General features: G+C 38.8%; 1 protein-coding gene and 1 long non-coding RNA gene across 2 annotated transcripts in view; one reads left to right on the top strand and one right to left on the bottom strand.

The window, feature by feature from the left end:
* Positions 1-5: 5 nt before the first annotated feature.
* On the bottom strand, positions 6-13,435 carry prlrb (prolactin receptor b). Its single transcript, XM_046036104.1, has 9 exons — positions 12,911-13,435; positions 10,830-10,918; positions 10,595-10,727; positions 4,974-5,143; positions 3,868-4,034; positions 3,525-3,666; positions 3,328-3,424; positions 3,162-3,231; positions 6-3,052 (listed from the first exon to the last, which is right to left on the bottom strand). The coding sequence occupies exons 2-9, from the start codon at positions 10,903-10,905 to the stop codon at positions 2,252-2,254; spliced, it is 1,656 nt and encodes a 551-aa protein (XP_045892060.1). The 5' UTR covers positions 10,906-10,918; positions 12,911-13,435; the 3' UTR covers positions 6-2,251.
* LOC123961018 overlaps positions 13,152-19,515 on the top strand; it is an 8,419-nt gene continuing 2,055 nt past the window's right edge. The window contains exon 1 of the long non-coding RNA XR_006822643.1: positions 13,152-13,384. This is a non-coding gene — a long non-coding RNA (uncharacterized LOC123961018). The remainder of the gene's footprint in view (positions 13,385-19,515) is intronic.

The following is a 19,515-nucleotide window of genomic DNA, read 5'->3' as shown; positions in this document are numbered from 1 at the left end:
TCACAGGAGTTTTTTAGTTTATTAATTTTCTTCAAACAAAATCAGTGTTAAGTGTAATTTGCATAAAGAGGACAAATGCAGTGTACTTCTAGTGAGTGTGTCCTTCATATACAAGAGGAAGATTAGTGGACAGAATGCGCTTCCCTGATGCATCCCAATATCACAAGGGGAGAGTCTTCAAAACTAAAATCTATAATCAAATCACTTGATATGTTTAAACGTAAAGAAAAAAAGGAAAACTGGATATTTTTGTCATTTTAAATGATTAACATTTGTCAGTAGATTACAATAAATCATTTTGATCTGAATAAAGAATTTTGAAAAATATTTGCTATATCTGAAATGTTCAATTTACTCAAACATTTAGTTTATTTTGGGTTAAAGAAAAGAAGAGAGATGAGAACATTTAAAACCATACCTCACACATAGACCAAAAATGCATCTTTACTCTTCAAGCTTCTGTCGTTAAACTGAGGCAGCAGAAATAATCCTGGGTTTAAACTGCATTTTGCAAAGTGCTGTTCAAGACCAGGTACAGTGCTTAAAATGTATGATGAACAAACATTTTAAAATGCTCTATCTTTGTTTCTATAAAACAAAAACACTAAACCATCACCTGTGTTAACATATTTGGATGATCTTAGTACTCTCCTTAAATAGTAATTCCCCGTAGTAATTGGATCAATGTTTCCCTCCCTCTCCACCTCAATCTGATGTGTGGTGAGCGTTCTGGTGCTAAATGGCTGCCGTGCATCACCCAGGTGGGTGCTACACATTGGTGGTAGTTGAGGTGAGTTCCCCCTACTTCACTGTGAAGCGCTTTGAGTATCTATGATAAAGCGCTATATAAATGTAATTCATTATTATCATTATAGATGCTAGATAATGATTTATTTTTAAATCCCTTGTATACTTTGCATGTGAAATGTTTAATCCCAAAATGATGTTTAAAACTAAAACTGGAATATAATTTATTAGCAATTTCAAACTCCTTCAAAATAATGAATCATTTGTGATTTAAAATGAAACAACTAAGAAAATTAAAATTAAATTAATTAAAAAAAGATAGATCCTGTGTACATTTTGGAATGAAACGCAGTATGTAAAATGAGTTATTGAACGGTCATTCATTTTAAAAAACGTACTTTTGTAAAGTATACAGTATGTTGCAAAATAAATAAAATGTTTAGCTGATTAGACTGCTAAGATGTTTGTGTGGTCTGTTTATTTTTGTTCAGATAAATCTTTAGTTTAACTGGATCAAATTAAACACATCCCAGATAAACCAGATTGACCAGAATTTACCTGAGGCAAAAACAACAGCCTGCACAACCCTTATGTAATCATTTCATCACCAACTACTCTTCCAAGGATAAATCTGTTCACATTATCACTAACACGTAATCTGTGTAGCCAAACTTAATATAGCTTATTCCTTTGTGCTGTAGAGCTTGTCCAGCACAAAGTCCAGCTGAGGCTGATGAGAATGTCATTAGTCTTGCAAGTATTTAGCCAACAACCAAAGTATTACATAAACAAATTGAAATTGTGACCTAATGATGGCTGTAGAGGAAAAATCAGGATTAAGTTTTTTCTCTAGGGACCTTGAAATATATGTAGCAAATTTCACAGCAATGCACTCTGTAAATGTCAAGGTATTTCACTCAAAACCACAAATGTCAACCTCATGGTCGCATGAGAAAAAGTCCTAAGACCACCAAAGTCATTCAGTCAGGGTAATCCATCCCATACTTTTTGAGACATTTCACTTGCAACAAAACATGTCAACCTGCTGGTGGCGCTAGAGGAAGAGTCAGGAGATCCCCAAAGTAATAATAAGGATATATCACCTGGGAACCGTGAACGCCAGAACAAAATTTTGTGCCAATCCATCAGCCAGATGTCAAACTATTTCACTGAATAATACTAGAGGGAAAGTCAGAGGATCATCAGTGTCATTCAAATTTATCCTCATGAGACCTTGAATGTCTCTAGCAAATTTCAAGGCAATCCAACCATGGTGGCCACAAATGTTTACTTCATGGTGGTGCTAGAGCAAAGGTCAGGAAATCACCAAAGTCAGTAGGATTCATCCTCTTGTTACCATGAATGTCGGTACAAAAAGTCACGACAATGCACCCGATAATAATGACAACAATATCGAATATCCCCAGCTCTTTTCTATAACTCAACAGTAAATCACTGGGGACATATGTCTCTTGTATTTGGACACTGCATATAAAACAAAACTTTACATTAAAGGTGGTGCAGGAACAGTATCTACATATCCGCTTTCGGTGCGTTCTGTATTGGGTCCAGTAACACGAGGATTTCTTGGCTTCTGAGGGGGACAGTCTGTGTAGTGGTTACTCTTATCTCTACAGGAAATGTCGACTGACACATTTTGTTTCTGCAGGAAGACCATGTTGTCACTGTCCACCTCTTTCACCCTGCTGTAGTCCTCTGAAATGTTCTCTTGTCTCTGATCATCCATGTAGCCAGAGCTGTTAAGTGGGACATTTTCTTTCTTGAGGAGGAGAATATTGTCACCGTTCACCTCTTTCACTTTGCTGTAGTCCACCTGTTTCACATGTCTCTGAATATCCACGTAACTGCTGTTTGCGAAGGGTTTGACGGCGTTCTGATGATCCGACGGACTCTGATCTGTTGCTTCTGTGTTTACAAGGTTTAAACTTGGGCACTGCTGTTTCTGAGTAGGCAGCAGGGGTGGCACCGTATTAGATGAACTTTCTCCTGACAGAGACGTATTGCTTTTTAGAAAGTTATCCTTTTCATTCTTTCTTTCCCCGGCCTTCTCCGTGTCACTTTGGCTGGCAGTTGACTCCTTACATTGGATTTCGGAATCCAAGCAGAAGCCAGCGGGAATAATCAAGCTTTTCTTCCTTTTTTGAGAATTTGAGGGATGTGGCAGTAGTTCTTCGTCATTCTCAGTCACAATTAGGTAGTCCTCTATCTGGTCTTTCCAGGTCACCATAAGAGGAAAATCCTGGTTGATGATCAGGGCATTGAGAACGTCTTCAGATCGTCCGCTCTGGAAGGGTTAAGTTGGTTTAATTCAGTACATTATGACTTTACCATTGTTATCAAGTCCAAAGCAACTTTTTGGATATGTTGGAAATACAATTCAGATGCAGTTTTACCTTGAGAAGTTGAACATCCACACCTCTTATCTTTGGACCAGGAACAGGGGGCAGAACACACTGCTTCACACTGGCGAACAAAAGAAAGTGAGTCGTGAGTCAAATGATCGTTATCAACCTGACTGTATATAAAAAAGCTTTACATTTTTTTGCAGGAGATACGTACCGTTTCCTCTTCATGACCAAGATACATATTGCTGCAAGAAATGGAATTGCAAAGAGGGTGGAAACCAAAAGCCAAAAGGGTCTCTCAGTCTGAAGATCTAATTAATTTCAAAAAGAAGGCATCTTTTAATGATTATTCGTAACAGATGCCACCTCATTATTAAGCCAAAGATGGAGCAAAGAGCTTCTGAGACTTACAGTTGGGGATTTTAACACAGGTAGAGTTGCTCCACTCGCTCCAGAAGCCATGGTCTAGTCTACAGCGCACCTGAACCTCATACACCACCCCAGGACTGACGCTGTACAGGCTGATATGGGTTTGTTTACCCGACATGTACTCCTAGAGAAAGAAAAATCACCTCGTACCCAGGTTAAGTTCACATTTTGGTGAAACAGTAGTTGCAAATACATGTGTTTTACCTGAATTAGTGTTTCACATGTGTTTGGGACCCGTAAAGGGGGTAAAAACAAAGTTGTAATACCAATGTGGAAGATACTGTTTATTTGCAAATGAAAAGAGTTGAGAACACTTAAAACTGACCTTCCACTGGTCGCTGTTTTCTTGTTTGACTCTTAGTTCATATTTAATGGTGACCCAGCCAGACTTGGTGTCTATCTTATGGGGACGCTCCCATTTGACATGGAGACATGGACTGTCCTCTCTATCCTCCACCAGCAGCGTTACATTTTCAGGAGCATTGGGCTTCACTGTTGAGCACAGATAAAACAAGACTCAGGGTCCACGGCCACACTCACGATGGATGGATGGATGGATGGATGGATTATCTCAGAGGATCTGCAGCAGCAAAGTGACATGTGCTATAGCCAGCGTCTGTGTTTAGTCTCACACATGGGGGCTCGTGAAGAAGGTCCTTGGACACCAAAGTGTCTTTAGAGAGTTGTAACAGGCCACACAGGAAATACTTAATTTCACTAATATGTCTTAAATATTTGATCTGAAGTAAGTTTAGATCCCTGGGACAAAATCAAATGCAGTGTAGTTACTTTTGTTCTATTTACATGGGACAGTACACTGCTCCAAATGTAGTGTAAGTACAGTGCACGGAGATCACATGCCTGCATAACCAAACAAAAGATGTGAAATTTGATCTGAGACAACGAGTTTTACACCGGGCACAAACCAGTTCCGCCTCATTCTGTTCACGTTTTCATTTGTGCCTCGTGCCTGTCAGTCAGTACTTTTCCATTTATTACTCCGCTCAAGAATGCTGCACGGCCAATAAAACTACCAATCATTAGCTGAATCAATACAGATAATTTTCTGCTAACTTCTACTCTGATGAATACATAGATCTAGTAGTTTTAAAGTGTATCGCTCCTAGTCTGACACAAAAACATTGAGTTAAGCAAATTATGCTGTTCCTAATGAATATTAACAATATGTAGAGATGTTTTCTTTACTGAAATCTTCTTCAGTTACTGTCTTTGTTTTGTCTGTCTTTTGGTTTTCTCACTTGCCTTCCTTCATTCAACTACAAATGGAAATGTGTTTATTATAGCTCTAATTTTAGAAGGTTGCACATATTACAAGTAGGGGGCACATCTGTGTCAGTGAACAGGAATCAGAACATACTCACTATCTCTCTCCTGAGGGTTGATTCATTCATCTGATCTAAATCAACTTACCAATTTCCATCACTTCCATCTTAAAAGGGTCTGAAGTGGCATTCCCAAGGGCATTGGAGGCCACCACTGTCAGGCAGTAGTCGACCCAGATGGAGGTGTAGTTCTTGTCAAAGAAACAGGAGTTCCTCCCTTCCGACCGGTAGTCCGGACACTCGTGTGTTCCCTCCAATCTATGCGTAGACAAAACAAGACCTTTACTAACAAGGATATAAGTCAACACTGTGCTGTGGGCAGTAAATACATGTTGGCAATTAATACATATGAACAGGTGTGATATCCACATAGTTTCCTCACAGACCACTGCAACATGATCCCAAATGTCATCTTCTAAGAATAATCTTTTCATTTAATGACATCTAAGGATACGTTCTGACAAGTTTTATGAACCTGAAAGATGTCAGGGAATTTTGTCAAACCATACAGAAGCATTCACATTGAATTTTAAGTTATAAATGAAATATAAATGTCACCAAACTTGACATTTTATGCATTATTAAAACTGAGTTTTCAGCTCTGTGAGGCTGTACTTGTTCACAGATAAATGCTAACATCATATGGCTAACTTGCTGATGTCTAGCAGGTATAATGCTAAGCATGTCCACCATCTCAGTTTGGCGTGTTATCATGCTAACATTTGCTAATTAGCACTAAACACAAGGTACAGCTGATGGGAATGTCATTAGTTCTGTAGAAGTATTAGACAAATCAAAATGTTGACCTGATGGTCAAGTCAGGGGATCAACAATGCCATTTGGATCCAGCCTCAGGGGGCCTAGACTATACAAAATGTCTGACAATTCATCCAGCAGTAGTATTTGAAAAGTCTTAAACTACTTAAGTATTTGGATGATTTCTAGGAAATGCGGCCTTCTCCTTCATAGTCGCAAACTACTTAAGACTACTGGAAATCTCTTGATGATGGCAGGAACTTCGGATATTTCAGCAATCACAAACTACTTAAGAAGGCTGAGGAATTTTGCGATGCCCCAGGGCCCGGACGTTAAGTCAGCACTGCAGCTCAGTAGAATACTACAACTCAAATCTCACCAGATGGTTAAGAAAGCTGGGTAAATGTTGTTCAACCCGATATTCACAATTGTTGGTAATCTACCAACTTTCTGTGAAACCACAGCTGACACTGAACAACAGTTGACTAGGCAAAGACTGTTTACATCTGCGGGTTGCTCCTGTCCCATAAACATAGTCCACACAAGTGCAATTCAAAACAAACCAAAGGGATCCCTGCCTGGATTTCTCCTGTCTGAAGTGCGTTGATGCGATGAGTTACACAGTATATTAATGAACAACAGGCGGACATGCGGACATTTCAGACTGTAGATTACTGCACAATCATGGAGCTCCTGAAGGGGTCTCCACCTGGCCTGACTCAGAGGGCCTTGGATTCTGTGGTTGAATGGGGCTAGAGATGACATGGTATGAAATTTTCATTTTGTGATTCTATAGTGACCAAAATGATCACGGTTGTCAGTATTTTTGCGGTATTGTTAAATGTGCTGAAAGTGTTCAAGAAACACTGACACTGAAATAATTTCACAGAGTTTTACATATACAATTAGCATTATTGTGCACTTTTTGTTTGCATAAGCATTAAAATAATAATATAGGCAATACCTTATGTGAACATATGAAAACCATAACAAATGTGCAGTAACATGAAAGATGTTATAAAGTTATCAAGTATATGCAGTGACCCCAGGCACAATTGACATAAAAACAGAGGAGGAGTCTTTCATAGGAGTCTACAGCGTTTCTCATGTTGGAACACTTACAACCATTTCGACAACTGCCGATTTAAAATAAACAAAATATGATGGTCTATGTGGGTTACTAAATTATGTAACGTGTTATCATGTCCAATGGGCGACTAGACACACATTGCATATACCGCAACACAACGTGTAGAGGTTTTACAAGAGTAGGTAACACTGAGAGCTTCAGTTTACAAGCTTTTAGCAAGTTACACAGACAAACCATGACATTTTCCGCCATTCCAAAGTCCCCACATCATACATTAAGCTAAAAGTTAACTTACCTTTCATTCGCTATAAAACAATTTGCTGCGATCAAGTTTCCCTCAGCACTCTTATAAAAACCAAATTACAACCACACGTCAGACTTAGCCCTCTGAGAACTAGGCTGAAAAATGTTGGGAGTGCTAACTGTGTATGAGAAAGCCCTGCGTACAGGGTCGCTGGAGCCAATCCCAGCTGACATCGGCGGGGTACACCCTGGACAGGTTGCAAGTCCATTGCAGGGCCACACATAGACAGACAACTAGTCACACTCACACCTAAGGACAATTTAGGCTAACCAATCAATCTAGCCTGCATGTCTTTGGATGGTGGGAGGAAGCTGGAGAGAACCCATGCAGACACAGGGAGAACATGCAAACTCCACACAGAAAGGCCAGGGCAACCGGGGTTTGAACCCACAACCTTCTTGCTGTGAGGCAACCACCGCACCACCGTGCCGCCCATGCTAGACAGTATTTACCTTGTTTTTACAATAATAATACTAACCGTCCAGAATTTTCCCGTGGTTTATCATTTGACCAGTAACCATTTCATCCCTAATGGGGAACAGGAGTTTTCACTAGAAATTAATGGAGCTAATACCATAGATTTTGTAATCAGTGCCAGGGGGAGGACAACATCCTTTCTACTCCATCTCCAACAGTTTCTGGACCAAACATCAGTAGTCTCCACCTTTAAACTGTTCTGAGTTCAGATATCTGATTTGTCATGGGATACCCACATCAAGTATATAAGCTCAAAGACTCGGCCAAGGATCCATTACCTCAGTGTTGCCAAAAGAGCTGGGCTCCCATGTGATGTTCTAAAACAAATATACTTGACCTTCAGTTGTCCTATCCTTGAGTATGCCAGACCAGTTTGGGGTGGGCTGACAAAAGGCCTCTCCGAGGCGCTGGAGAGGGTACAGAAACCATGCTGCAGGATCATCGGCATTCTGTCTTCTTCTCTTCCATCCCTGAGTGAAAGGCGTGATGAGGCCACCCTGTGCACCCTCACCAACATACTCAAGGACAGGTCATCCCCCCTGCAGCCTCACCATCCACTTACTCGCTTCATTGGCTCAGGGAATTTGTTTGTGCCCATGTGTTGAACAAATAGACATGAACTTTCCTGTATTTTCTAATTTTCATGCTTTTGCTTATGATGCTGAGTGCTGCTGATGTTTGACACATCTCAGGATTCACTGTTTAATTAGAAACGTTGTTTTATGGCGCTGTACCCTGCCTCGTCAAACTTTAATAAATTAACTTGAAACTATTAGCATTTTGCCCGGGGCCAGGACAAGTGAGGGTCAAACAGGTGAAGCGTTTGAAGTCTGCAGGTTTACTTGCACAGCAACAAAGATTTGTGCTCAGCTGACTGAGCACAAGTGTGTGAACAAAGGGGCTGGTAGTTTTCCACTCGCCTGTCTAGAACGCTACACTGACAGCTCAACAACAACAGCTTTACACTGTAAATGATTGCAGTAAATTTACAGTAAGATTTCAACAGCATTAACCTGATATTCTTTAAATACAGTGCTTTATTGTATGAAAGAAATATAAACTTTGTTAAATTACGCTTCAATAACCGTTTTTGTATCGGAACTATACAAGAACTATATATATATATTTATTGCTAATTAACCGTCCAAAGTATCTTAAGTAGCAGTATTGTCCAGTATTTTTTGCATTTTGGAGCAATTTCACCTGAATTGCACACGTGAAGCTGGATCCATTCATTTCTTATATAACCCCATCCATCAATCTTATTTCATTCATAAATTGGTGCAAAGTCTGTCAGTGATGTTTCACTATCAGCTTGCTTGCGTTACTGAACACGATCGAGGAAGGATTCAGCAGCTGGCTACAATTTCATATACGATTGCCTATTAGTCAGACAACACAAGGAGCTCATTTTAAATTTCTACATATCTAAGTAAATGTGTATTTTGCCAGTGAATTCATGAAGCATAATTAATTAATGAGAAATGAAGTGGTAGAGAAGATTTGCCTTGCTGTAACTTGTTTAAAGTGTGGTTGCTTTTCGCAAACTTGTATTAATTACATTAGCATGAGTCTGCTTGATAAAATGATGATGGGACAGTAAAGGCCACAGAGTAGAAGCTGTTTGTGTATTAGTTGAACTATTGACTGTTCACTTGTATTTTGGCTTGTTTTTTTCACCTGTTTCTCTGACATTATAAATGTACCAGACTATTTTACCGCTGCCCTACTGATCATAGTTAGTACTTGCCTGTTCATTTAAGATGGTGATCTTACTCACTCACAAGAGAAAGTCTGACTCCCCCTTCCAATCTCTCACTCTTATATTGATTTTTATTCTGTCAATCATTATTTTGCTCATGACATCTCTTATTCTCACACCTTGTATTGTTTCAGTCATGCTCTTTGTTGCTGTTATTTGTGTTCTGTTTCTGAAACTACACATACGACAGTCTGAAGTTGAGTTCAGGGCTTGGGGATATTGTTTCTTTGTGTGAAGAGAAGTTGCAGTGAAATTATTTTGGAACTCATCTCTCTCTCACATGCACAGGTCTTCCCATGCTGGATTGAGACCTGGTTTCTTCGAGTGGGCCATAAGTAATTCACTAACTCACTCCCTGGACTTTGGCACCTAAGCATGTGCCTCGAGCCTGAACATACAGTTCATATTTGGACATAATGCACCATGTCTGGTGGTGTTCACTGAATTTTAATTTCAATTTTAACTGTTTTGACAGACAGCAATATATTGACATTTTCATTTTGTATTTAATGTTTTTTTTTTTGTTTTTTTTTTTACATTTGTGTCAGTGATAAATGCCTTCAGGCTGGGCAATAAGTTCAGTATATTCACGTTACATGATATAGGATGTAGCAGGTGCAGTTTCCAAAATCATGTTAAAATAAAAAGTAAAGTGCAATAAGAAGGGTTTTTCCCCTCTCATGTTGTGATTACATCACAACAATCACTCTTTTCTTCACACACAAAGAACATTTTGTTATGCTCTGTGCTTGCAGACGGCTTTGGACAGACTGACAAAAAAGTTATTTATAAGCTGTCAGTATTAATTTAGGTTTAATAAAAAAATAGGTTTATTACAATGTATATAAAAAAGTACAAATAGTGCATTAAAACCAATTAAACTGTAAAAGAAAAAAACAGCTACATAATGTATTTTTAAAAAGTCAGTTAAGGTCTGTGAAAGTAATCAAAATCAGTTCATACTGTATTTTTCATTAACACTACAAAACTGTTCATTTTTGTGTCAGTTAGAAAATGATAATTTTACAATAACTTAATTGCAATCCTGTGGCCAGCTGTTTATACTGGAAAAGTTTTAACACTGTACTCTCACTTGCTCTCAGTGTTGGTTATAAATTTATCAGAAACTTGGGGCATCTGGTGGCCTCGTGACTAAGACGCATAGTGATTGAAACGCTGGTTCTATTCCAGCCGGGGACCTGTCTCTCTCTCTCCCTCACTATAATTCTGTCTGTATCTCCACTGTGACCTTTTAAAAAAAGGCAAAATGCAACAAAAAAAAAAAGAAAATTAAATTAAAAAAATCTAAACCTGACTGACCTTTCTCTCTCATAAAAGAGGCGGTGTGTGGTCGGCAGCCCTCCATCGGAGCCTGGCTCCCACCAGCAGGTGAACGTCTCCTTCTCAGGGGACCTGCAGCCGAGCAGGACTGGTTTCCCTGGTGGAGACATGCCTGGCAACACATGTTTTTATTTTTGTATTTTGAGTTAACCGGTCCTTTAAATATTGTGTTGTTTATGGCCAAAGACAATGTCATACAAGCCTGTCAACTTACTGTTGCACTTTACAGCTGCAGACAGCAACAAGAGCAGAACCAACCCAACATCTCTCCTCATCCTGGCACAAAGCATCACGCTGTGTACCCTGAAACACAAAGTGACGTCACCACCATGCGGTAAATGAGATGACGTTAACCTGTGGCTTGGCTGCAAGTCTTGTTTTTACCTTAAACAAAAAGATATGAAGGGAAAACAACAAGCACAAACCAATAACTGTTTGTGCGTGGACTGCTGACTTATAGCCTACAAGACATCTACGGGCATCACATGCTGTGGAAAAGCGTGGGCCTATGTGAGAATTAACATGGAAATTAGGGTTTGACTGAGAGCAACATACGACCCTTTCATCTGCAACATCAAAAAACATTTGAGGGTTATAAGTTAACAAAGTTGGATCAAAGGTGAGGAGCAACTGGTTTCAAAGTGGAACTGGATTGATTAGCCAGAAAAGGATTATGATATACTGGTCGTACTGTGTTCAAAGCTTTAAAACAAAAATGAATATACAGTTCAGGAATTTAATTCAGTCATAAATGATTGATTGCTGGGGATAAATACTTCATCGCATTTTGTTTGTTTAACTCATCCAACCTTGTTGCTCTCTGAAAAACCCCCACATGGACTGAATTTTATGAACTTCCTTATTCCTGGGAGCTTATCTTCATTCAGATCCACTGACTTTAAAGATCCTACTCACAGTGCACAGACTTCTAAAACACCGGCCCCAGTGACAACAAACTACTAACATGCATGCTTATTTGCCTCAGAGTCCTTTTCTGCAGGTTTTTGAACTGGATGTTGACTGATTAACAGAGTGAGCACTCGGCAGACTTATGCTGCCTGGTTGAAAACCCCAACAACTTTAGGATATCTGCCTCCCTGCTCAACGGTGAAATCCTTTATGCAATTAGTCACCTGAAGAGGTGTGGGAAAGCATCCTCCAATGGCTTTCAGCCTGTAATTTACAGGTTGCCACAAAGGGGTTACACCTATTCACAGATTTTTTCCTTCTTGTTTTGTACAGTAACCACAGTGACAACAACCTGGGTTTCATCCTGCGACACCGCTAACAAGTTTTAACAGGATCGCTTGAGCAAGGCGCGATCTGGACGCTTATTTCTCTATGTTCTAAATAAAATAACACCTAAATATTCAGCTATACACTCAGACCAACCAGTGTGTCTCGGGTAATACTATTTTATATGTAATATTATTTAACATTTTATCTGCAGATTACTTTTTTTATTCTCACAGAAACCAATAACTTACAATCATTATTTTAACAAACTAAATTACTAAATAAACAAATATTTTCTTTAATTTGGTGCTACATCAGAAACAAAAAGTAGCACTGTTTAGGTAGCTAAATGTAAGTCACTACAACACAATCTCTTGCTGAAAATTACATCATACATTATGCTGATTTGCACCCAAACAAAAGAAAAATCAGAATATCAAAGATACATTCTGCACTGTTAAAGTACTGATCCACGTTGTACCATGCATTTCAAATGTTACTGCAATATAGCTTGGGTGAGTAGGCCTACACAACAAATATGAAATTGTATAACATCATAGTCACCATTTATATAAACTACCATTTTTATTGTCGCGGAAAAGCAACTGATAACCTATAATAATCTCCATTAATAATTTAAGCCATTTAACAACAAAACAATACTGACTCCAGTTAGCCTACCTTTTAAGGTATTTCTCTTTTTTTTTCTGTTGTGGTGGACAAAATAATAGAAAACCCCTCCCCTTTTTCATGAAATTGCAGTACAAACTTTGTTTGCAATACATTATACCGTTACTCAAGGGTAGTAAGTCTGCTTAATGCATATTACTACACAGTATTGCATTACATGGCACAACTAACTAAGGTGTTGATGTCTTCTTTCAGTTTTCCTACCTGCGAGCACACACACACACACACACACACAAACACAACAAAACGAAACTCAAAGAAAAACTGCTGAACATTAGGATACTAGTTTGAAACGCATTTATGCCAACAGCTTTTAAGTAGTTTTAAATTAAACAAATAAAGGTTAAAACAGCTCTGGTGTTCACTCACCAATTTGGGACGGGTGTGTCGACCTTCGCTCTTTTGTAAATGAACTACATTTAACTGATGTTGACCAACAACACAGGAAAAGAGTAGCCTTCTTCAGTCATGACATGACATTACTGACGACCTTCTCACACCTGGCAACCGGTGCGTCTGACACCTCAGGTAGAATAAGATATGAGGAAGAGAGGTGTCCCCTGAGTCATGAAGGGGAGGGCTTTGTTGTCGACACGACCTGACACCTTGGTACGGCCTGAGAGCGCAGCCGAGCGGGACGTCTCTCTTGTGCTTGATTTCATCTTTCCCCAAAAGAAATCTAAACGTTCACTTACAGTGGCTCATCTTGATGCATAAACAACCTTTGGCAGAGCCGCTGGTATTACTTTCTTCACAGAAGTAGACCTTTTGTCTTGAAGCAAACTGTAAGTGTTAGCAAGTAAGGAGAGACAGACGGTTTACAGTGAGCTACACCCAACACCAGTAAGCTATTTTACGTAGGCTAATTTCATGTCTATTCCTATGTGATTACTGCAGTACACAGTGTGGATGCCCATTTTGGATAGATAGATCGATAGATAGATGATTCATGTGCTTGGATGGACTGTAGGCCTATTTAATTTGACATAAATGTCTTTGCTTTTAGTCAGTTGTTAAGTGACAGTATTGCCTACCTAAGGATGGCAGTATTGCCTGTGTAGCTAGGTATATCTATCATTTGGGCTGTGTCATAGACCTACTCTGCTAACCGGGTGAAGTTAGTTTAATATTCAACATTCGTCGGTTTTCGCGCTTGTTACATTCAATAGCTCCGTGTCAAAATCTCCATTTCTCCCAGTTTTGGGATATATTGGAGAGCTAATTCAGGCAGAAGTTTCACAGCTGTGATCGCCTCAAAATCGCTGAAGATAAAGACGCAGTCTAGAGCGGGAGTGGTTGGAAGTTAGGGACTGTCTGCAAATTGCAACACATCCATTTCAATACCTTTTTTGTTTTTCAACATAAAAATCTCAAACCACTGCTAATATAACTAGTGACCACCCTCAAACATTTCACACCTGTAAATGTGTAAACAAACATGAAAACAAATTAATACATTAATTAAATTCTTAATTACAATTGTTACAAATTACAATTGAACAATTTCAATAGCTTGCTCATTGTTGAATATATTGGCACCAAATCACCTCTCATCTCTCCTGCGCATCCTCTCACAACTTTCACACCTGTTAGTTTCTGAAAAAAGCCCTTAGGGAATCCCTCCACTCCAATATCAGGGACCCAATGCCTGAAATATGTACTTTTTGACATTGAAATTTCAATAGCTTGCTCATTGTTGAATATATTGCCAGAACAGAATGTTTTCAGAGAAATACATTTTTATCAATAAATAATTTGAAATCAATAATACCGAATTCTGATTTAAACAATCCAGTTTAATGCACATTGTGCATCAAGCCAACACTACAACAGACACACACACACACACACACACACACTCATTCTGCCTGCAGTTGCTGGATCTATTGGATGTGACAGTTAATGTTATGCTCACACACGCACAGTATCAGACACTCAGCAACCCTGTGTTGTAAAGGTCCAAGGAATGATTCCAATTCAAAATCCATGGATGCAATGCAACATTAACAAAATGAACACTGGTCAAAATTGGTAGATACAGTAGTATGACCACAATGCATAGACATTAAACAGTGCATTCTGCAATCAGGAAACACATGCTGAAGTGCATCAATTAATGTCTGGTTGTATGTACTGGAATAGTATCAAAGTGTCAGCTGGTTCCTCAAGTCTGCTTTATCTCCAGTTGTGAGCTCTAACGAGTTACAAATAACTATAGGAAGCAATCCAGAAAACAGTGAACCTGTACTGACATCAAATATTAGAACAATAATGATAGTTAACATTCAGTACCATAGATTGATAAAGACAGATGGAAAATTAAAGTAGAACACTCAAATAAGTAAAATCTACAACTAACTATTGGATGATACATAATATTTTAGATTTTTTTGTTTCTTTTGGAGTAACAAATTATGAACATACAACAAATTATGGACAGGTGATGTACTGTTACAGTCGTTCTCCATCGGCACTCAATCATAAGATGCTTCAAAATGTGTATCAGAATCTGAAATACTTTGACATATGGCTCTGGCCCTTAAGTGTTCTTGCCGCTATTGTCAATGTGTACTCCCAGGTACTTGTAGTCCTCTACGATGTAAATGTAAATGCTCTATTTGTATAAACCACTCAAAGCGCTTTTACACTATATCGCATTCACCATTCACTCCCATTCATACACTGAGGCCCCATCCACACTAGTGTGTTTTTTGAATTAAAACAGAGACCTTTTGCTACATTTGTACCTCCCGTCCAGACTAAAACGGTGAAAACGAAGACCTAAAACGGAGAAGTCTGGAAACGCTGCCGACCTCGTTTTGCGTTTCCAAACCCCTGGAGAGCGTTTTAGTGAAGACGGGCCGAAACAGAGGACTTTAGAAATGACAACGCAGACGCTCACGCTCGGCTCTCTGATTGGGTCTTATAAGTCATGCAAAGCAGAAACACGATGCTACCAACAGAGTTTTTAAGTTGACTAAAATATTCTGTACCATGCAAATAACACTTATCTGTCTACACTTGTACTGTGCATGTCGCCGTTTACTTTGCGACGACTCTCAGTCTGTTCTCATTCTGCACTCATTATTGGTGCATGGAAAATATAAATCTGGTCTGATTCTTCGTCTGCATTTCTTTATTCTTTTGCCAAATCTTCTGTAACTACGGAAGAGACCATCTGCTTCATGTTTACACCGGCACGCGCATTCCCAGTGTACTTGAACGGCCAGCAGATGTGCGTTTTCAGTCATATTAATGTAGACGGAGATCAATTCTAAAACGCAGCTAATAGGCTACGCTGGTGTGGACGGAGACCATATTCATTTTAATTTTCCTTTGTTAACTAAAGTGCAGTAGTGCGGATGGGGCCTGAGCCTAAGTGCTCAAACAGAAACTAACATTCACACACTGGTGGGCAATCATTCTTGCCCAAGGACACTTCGACAGGTAGCTTGGAGGAGCCGGGGATTGAACCACCAATCTTCCAATTAACAGGTAACCACTCTACCTCCAAAGCCACATACACTCAGCATACAACATAAGTTGTAATGATTGAGGTGTTTGTGCCTAGGGATAGTGCCCTCAGATTTGAAAAATATGCCTGATTATTCCTTGCGAGTTATTTTTCTAAGGCTATTGTTACTGAACATGCAAAACATTTAGGTTTTTAATCCATACATTTAAAAGAATGATTTTTCACTTTTCACTTTTGTACATTTCCTGTGGTACCATCACTTTTTAAAACAACAAATTACACTATTTCTGTCCAGCAAAATACAACTGACAACAAACTAAGTAATTAAATATATATTTTAAATACATTTAATTAAAATACTGCCCATCTCTGCTTAGAATAATCTAGTGCTTACAAAAAACCCTGCTGTAAAAGTACATGATTCTTTTTTGGGGTAACTGAGAGATTGAGGTGGTTTATCTTTTGAGCTACCAAACATACATGATTTATTCTTTGACTGAACTATTGGAAATAGGACTATCACTAGACAAGAGGCAATTATGATGTTTTAACTTTATTTTCTGTATGTTGACACTGGGAATGTTGGTTTACAATGATAATGTTTGTACTGGAGTAAAACAGATGTATATTCTCTTGTCAATGATTTAATAAAGTTGGCATTCCGTCTACAAACAAAACTCTTCAAAATAAGTATGTGAATGTACTCCACACTTTCATGCTGAAAATAATTCACTGGGGCTTTAAAGTTGTTGAGGAACAATCAAATTATCGCCTAATCCTTTGTGCAGGGACTATTATCTACCAGTATTACTGCTTCCATATAACAGTATGTAACACTGGCTTGATGTGACAAATTCTTACCAAAGAATGCACCAGCTCAGTTAAACCGGTGGTGATTACGACATCATTAATGTTGAGGCATCAACTAGTCAGCATGTAAGTTGACTGTCAAAGTGACATAAAATTGCTATTTATTTCAGAGGTTGCATTCCCTATGGAGCAACTAAGAGTTCAGTGTCATGCTCAGGGACACACTGGTGGATTTGCCACAGTGGGAATTGAACCCACGTTTCCCACACCAAAGGGGCACTGCACTGTACCATCAGGATACCAAATCAAGTGATAAGATAAAGGCATCAGTCCCAATGAATGTATTAGTCTGGTAATGCACAAAGAGATGTCATTACAGTTTTTAATACAGGAAAAATAAAAGTCAGGGATCACAAATAAGGGATATAGAGCCAGATTTGGTAGCCCCCCAAACTAAAAGTTTCATGTATAATGTGCCAGATACAACCCTTGTTGTAGATTGTTTTTAAAAAATCAAAATACATACCACAGAAGGAAAAAAAACATGTCCTTGTTTGACCATCAAGGCACTGTTCATTTTCACACCTTTAGAAGTTCACCCAGGATTTGGTCACTTAGGTTTTCAGTACAGGTACTGTCAGTCACCAGATCTTAACCCAACAGGAGACTTAAAGAGAGTGGTCTGGATTAAACTTATCAATGTCACACGGAAAGACACATCATTTCTAAGTAAAAGTTTTATGAAAGGAACTTCTAATGGCTTTTCCACAAATAACAGCTGGGCGATCAGGCAATGGGTCTCTGATAATGGTGTTAAGGGATTCCCTAAGAGCTTTTTTCAGAAACTAACAGGTGTGAAAGTTGTGAGAGGATGCGCAGGAGAGATGAGAGGTGATTTGATGCCAATATATTCAACAATGAGCAAGCTATTGAAATTACAATGTCAAAAAGGTGCATATTTCAGGCATTGGGTCCCTGATATTGGAGTTAAGGGATTCCCTAAGTGTTTTATCAGAAACTTACAGGTGTGAAAGTTGTGAGAGGATGCGCAGGAGAGATGAGAGGTGATTTTATGCCAATATATTCAACAATGAGCAAGCTATTAAAATTGTTCAATTGTAATTTGCATAATTGAGAATTTAATTAATGTATTAATTTATTTTCATGTTTGTTTACAAACTTACAGGTGTGAAATGTTTGAGGGTGGTCACTAGTTATATTAGCAGTGGTTTGAGATTTTTATGTTGAAAAACAAAAAAGTTATTGAAGATTGAAAGGGATGTGTTGCAATTTGCAGACGGTCCCTAACTCCCCCTACAGCGACAGGCGCATCTGACAAACATTCAGTGCATTGCGCTCTGGACTGCGTCGTTATCTTCAGCGATTTTGAGGTGATCACAGCTGTGAAACTTCTGCCTGAATTAGCTCTCCAATATATCCCAAAACTGGGAGAAATGGAGATTTTGACACGGAGCTATTGAATGTAACAGGCGCGAAAACCGATGAATGTTGAATATTAAACTAACTTCACCCGGTTACTCTGCTCAGGGAACAGTTAATCATCACACATGGACAAAAATATGGGCACCCCTGCATGTTAGGGTGACCAGACGTCCCCGTCTCTTTGGTGGCCTGTCTCCGTCCGGAAATGTCCCCGTTTTTAACTGTGTGTTAATCATAGACTGTATAAGGTGTTAGCAGACCTTAAAGACTGGACAGCAGAGCATCCAGCAGGTGTCATGCCGAAAACTGACTGCTGTCCGCTGGGAGCGCGCGCAGCATAGCCTATTGAAGCTAAATTGCCCAGTCCCTTTACAGCTTCTTTTATCTAGCAAAGGTATGTCTTTGTGATACTTCAACGTTTCTTTTAACGGAATAAACACAATTGTGGCCAAATAAGTGTTTGCAGTTACCAGCGTAACCAGGCATGACATTTACGTGATTATGGCCAATAATAGAAGCAATTATCCTTTTGACTACATTATTTTAGTTTCTGTGCACCAACCAATCCAGTCCCTTTTATCTGTTAAAATACCTTTAAATGGCCAATACAACCCATGTAATGCAGTATTCCACTTGCCAGAAAGTGACTGCAGTCTCTACTTATTGACTGAAAGGTGGATTCTGCCTCAAAATGACATGATTTTATTCAGAAGTTACATTTGACAGATTATAACTCAGCTAGTACTTTTTTACCTCTTCAATTGCCTTTAAATGGCCAAAACAACACATAAAATCCAGTATTATACTTGCCAGAAAGTGATTGCAGATTGTCTACTTATTGACTGAAAGGTAGTTTCTGCCTCTAAATGACTTGATTTCATTTAGAAGAGTTACATTTGACCAATGACGAAATCGTCCTCCTTTATTATTTCATGTAGGGTAACATGGGGTAAGACGCTCACTGGGGTAAGATGCCCCCCCACCGTAATTCTAACAAAAAACACAAAATGTCACAATTTTTAATCTCAACATTTCTTCTGGCTTCCTGTCGTCTCACTGAACTAAAAATTTCCTCGTTTCATCACAATTTCTAAATTATTTGACCAAAGCCATTTTGACCTAAGTTGATTACATTTATTTGTCATCTAAAATAATTTTTTAAATTTTTTTTATTATGTTCAATTTATATATATAGAATAAAGAAATAGACATTAAGTTTGGGGGGGGGGGGGGGGGGGCTTACCTT

Source organism: Micropterus dolomieu, linkage group LG21 (genome assembly GCF_021292245.1).
Source record: "Micropterus dolomieu isolate WLL.071019.BEF.003 ecotype Adirondacks linkage group LG21, ASM2129224v1, whole genome shotgun sequence".
Classification (NCBI taxonomy): Eukaryota; Metazoa; Chordata; class Actinopteri; order Centrarchiformes; family Centrarchidae; genus Micropterus; species Micropterus dolomieu.
Note: the sequence above shows the minus strand (reverse complement) of the source record. Positions and strands in the feature narration are given on the sequence as shown.

What these genes read in the sequence shown, in the direction of transcription:
- prlrb (XM_046036104.1), bottom strand. Translation starts at nt 10,905, where the DNA reads ATGCTTTGTGCCAGGATGAGGAGAGATGTTGGGTTGGTTCTGCTCTTG. An exon ending in TTGGTCATGAAGAGGAAACG is followed by an intron (nt 3,232 to 3,327) that starts GTACGTATCTCC and finishes TTTGTTCGCCAG; the next exon opens with TGTGAAGCAGTGTGTTCTGC. An exon ending in TGGATGTTCAACTTCTCAAG is followed by an intron (nt 3,053 to 3,161) that starts GTAAAACTGCAT and finishes TAACCCTTCCAG; the next exon opens with AGCGGACGATCTGAAGACGT.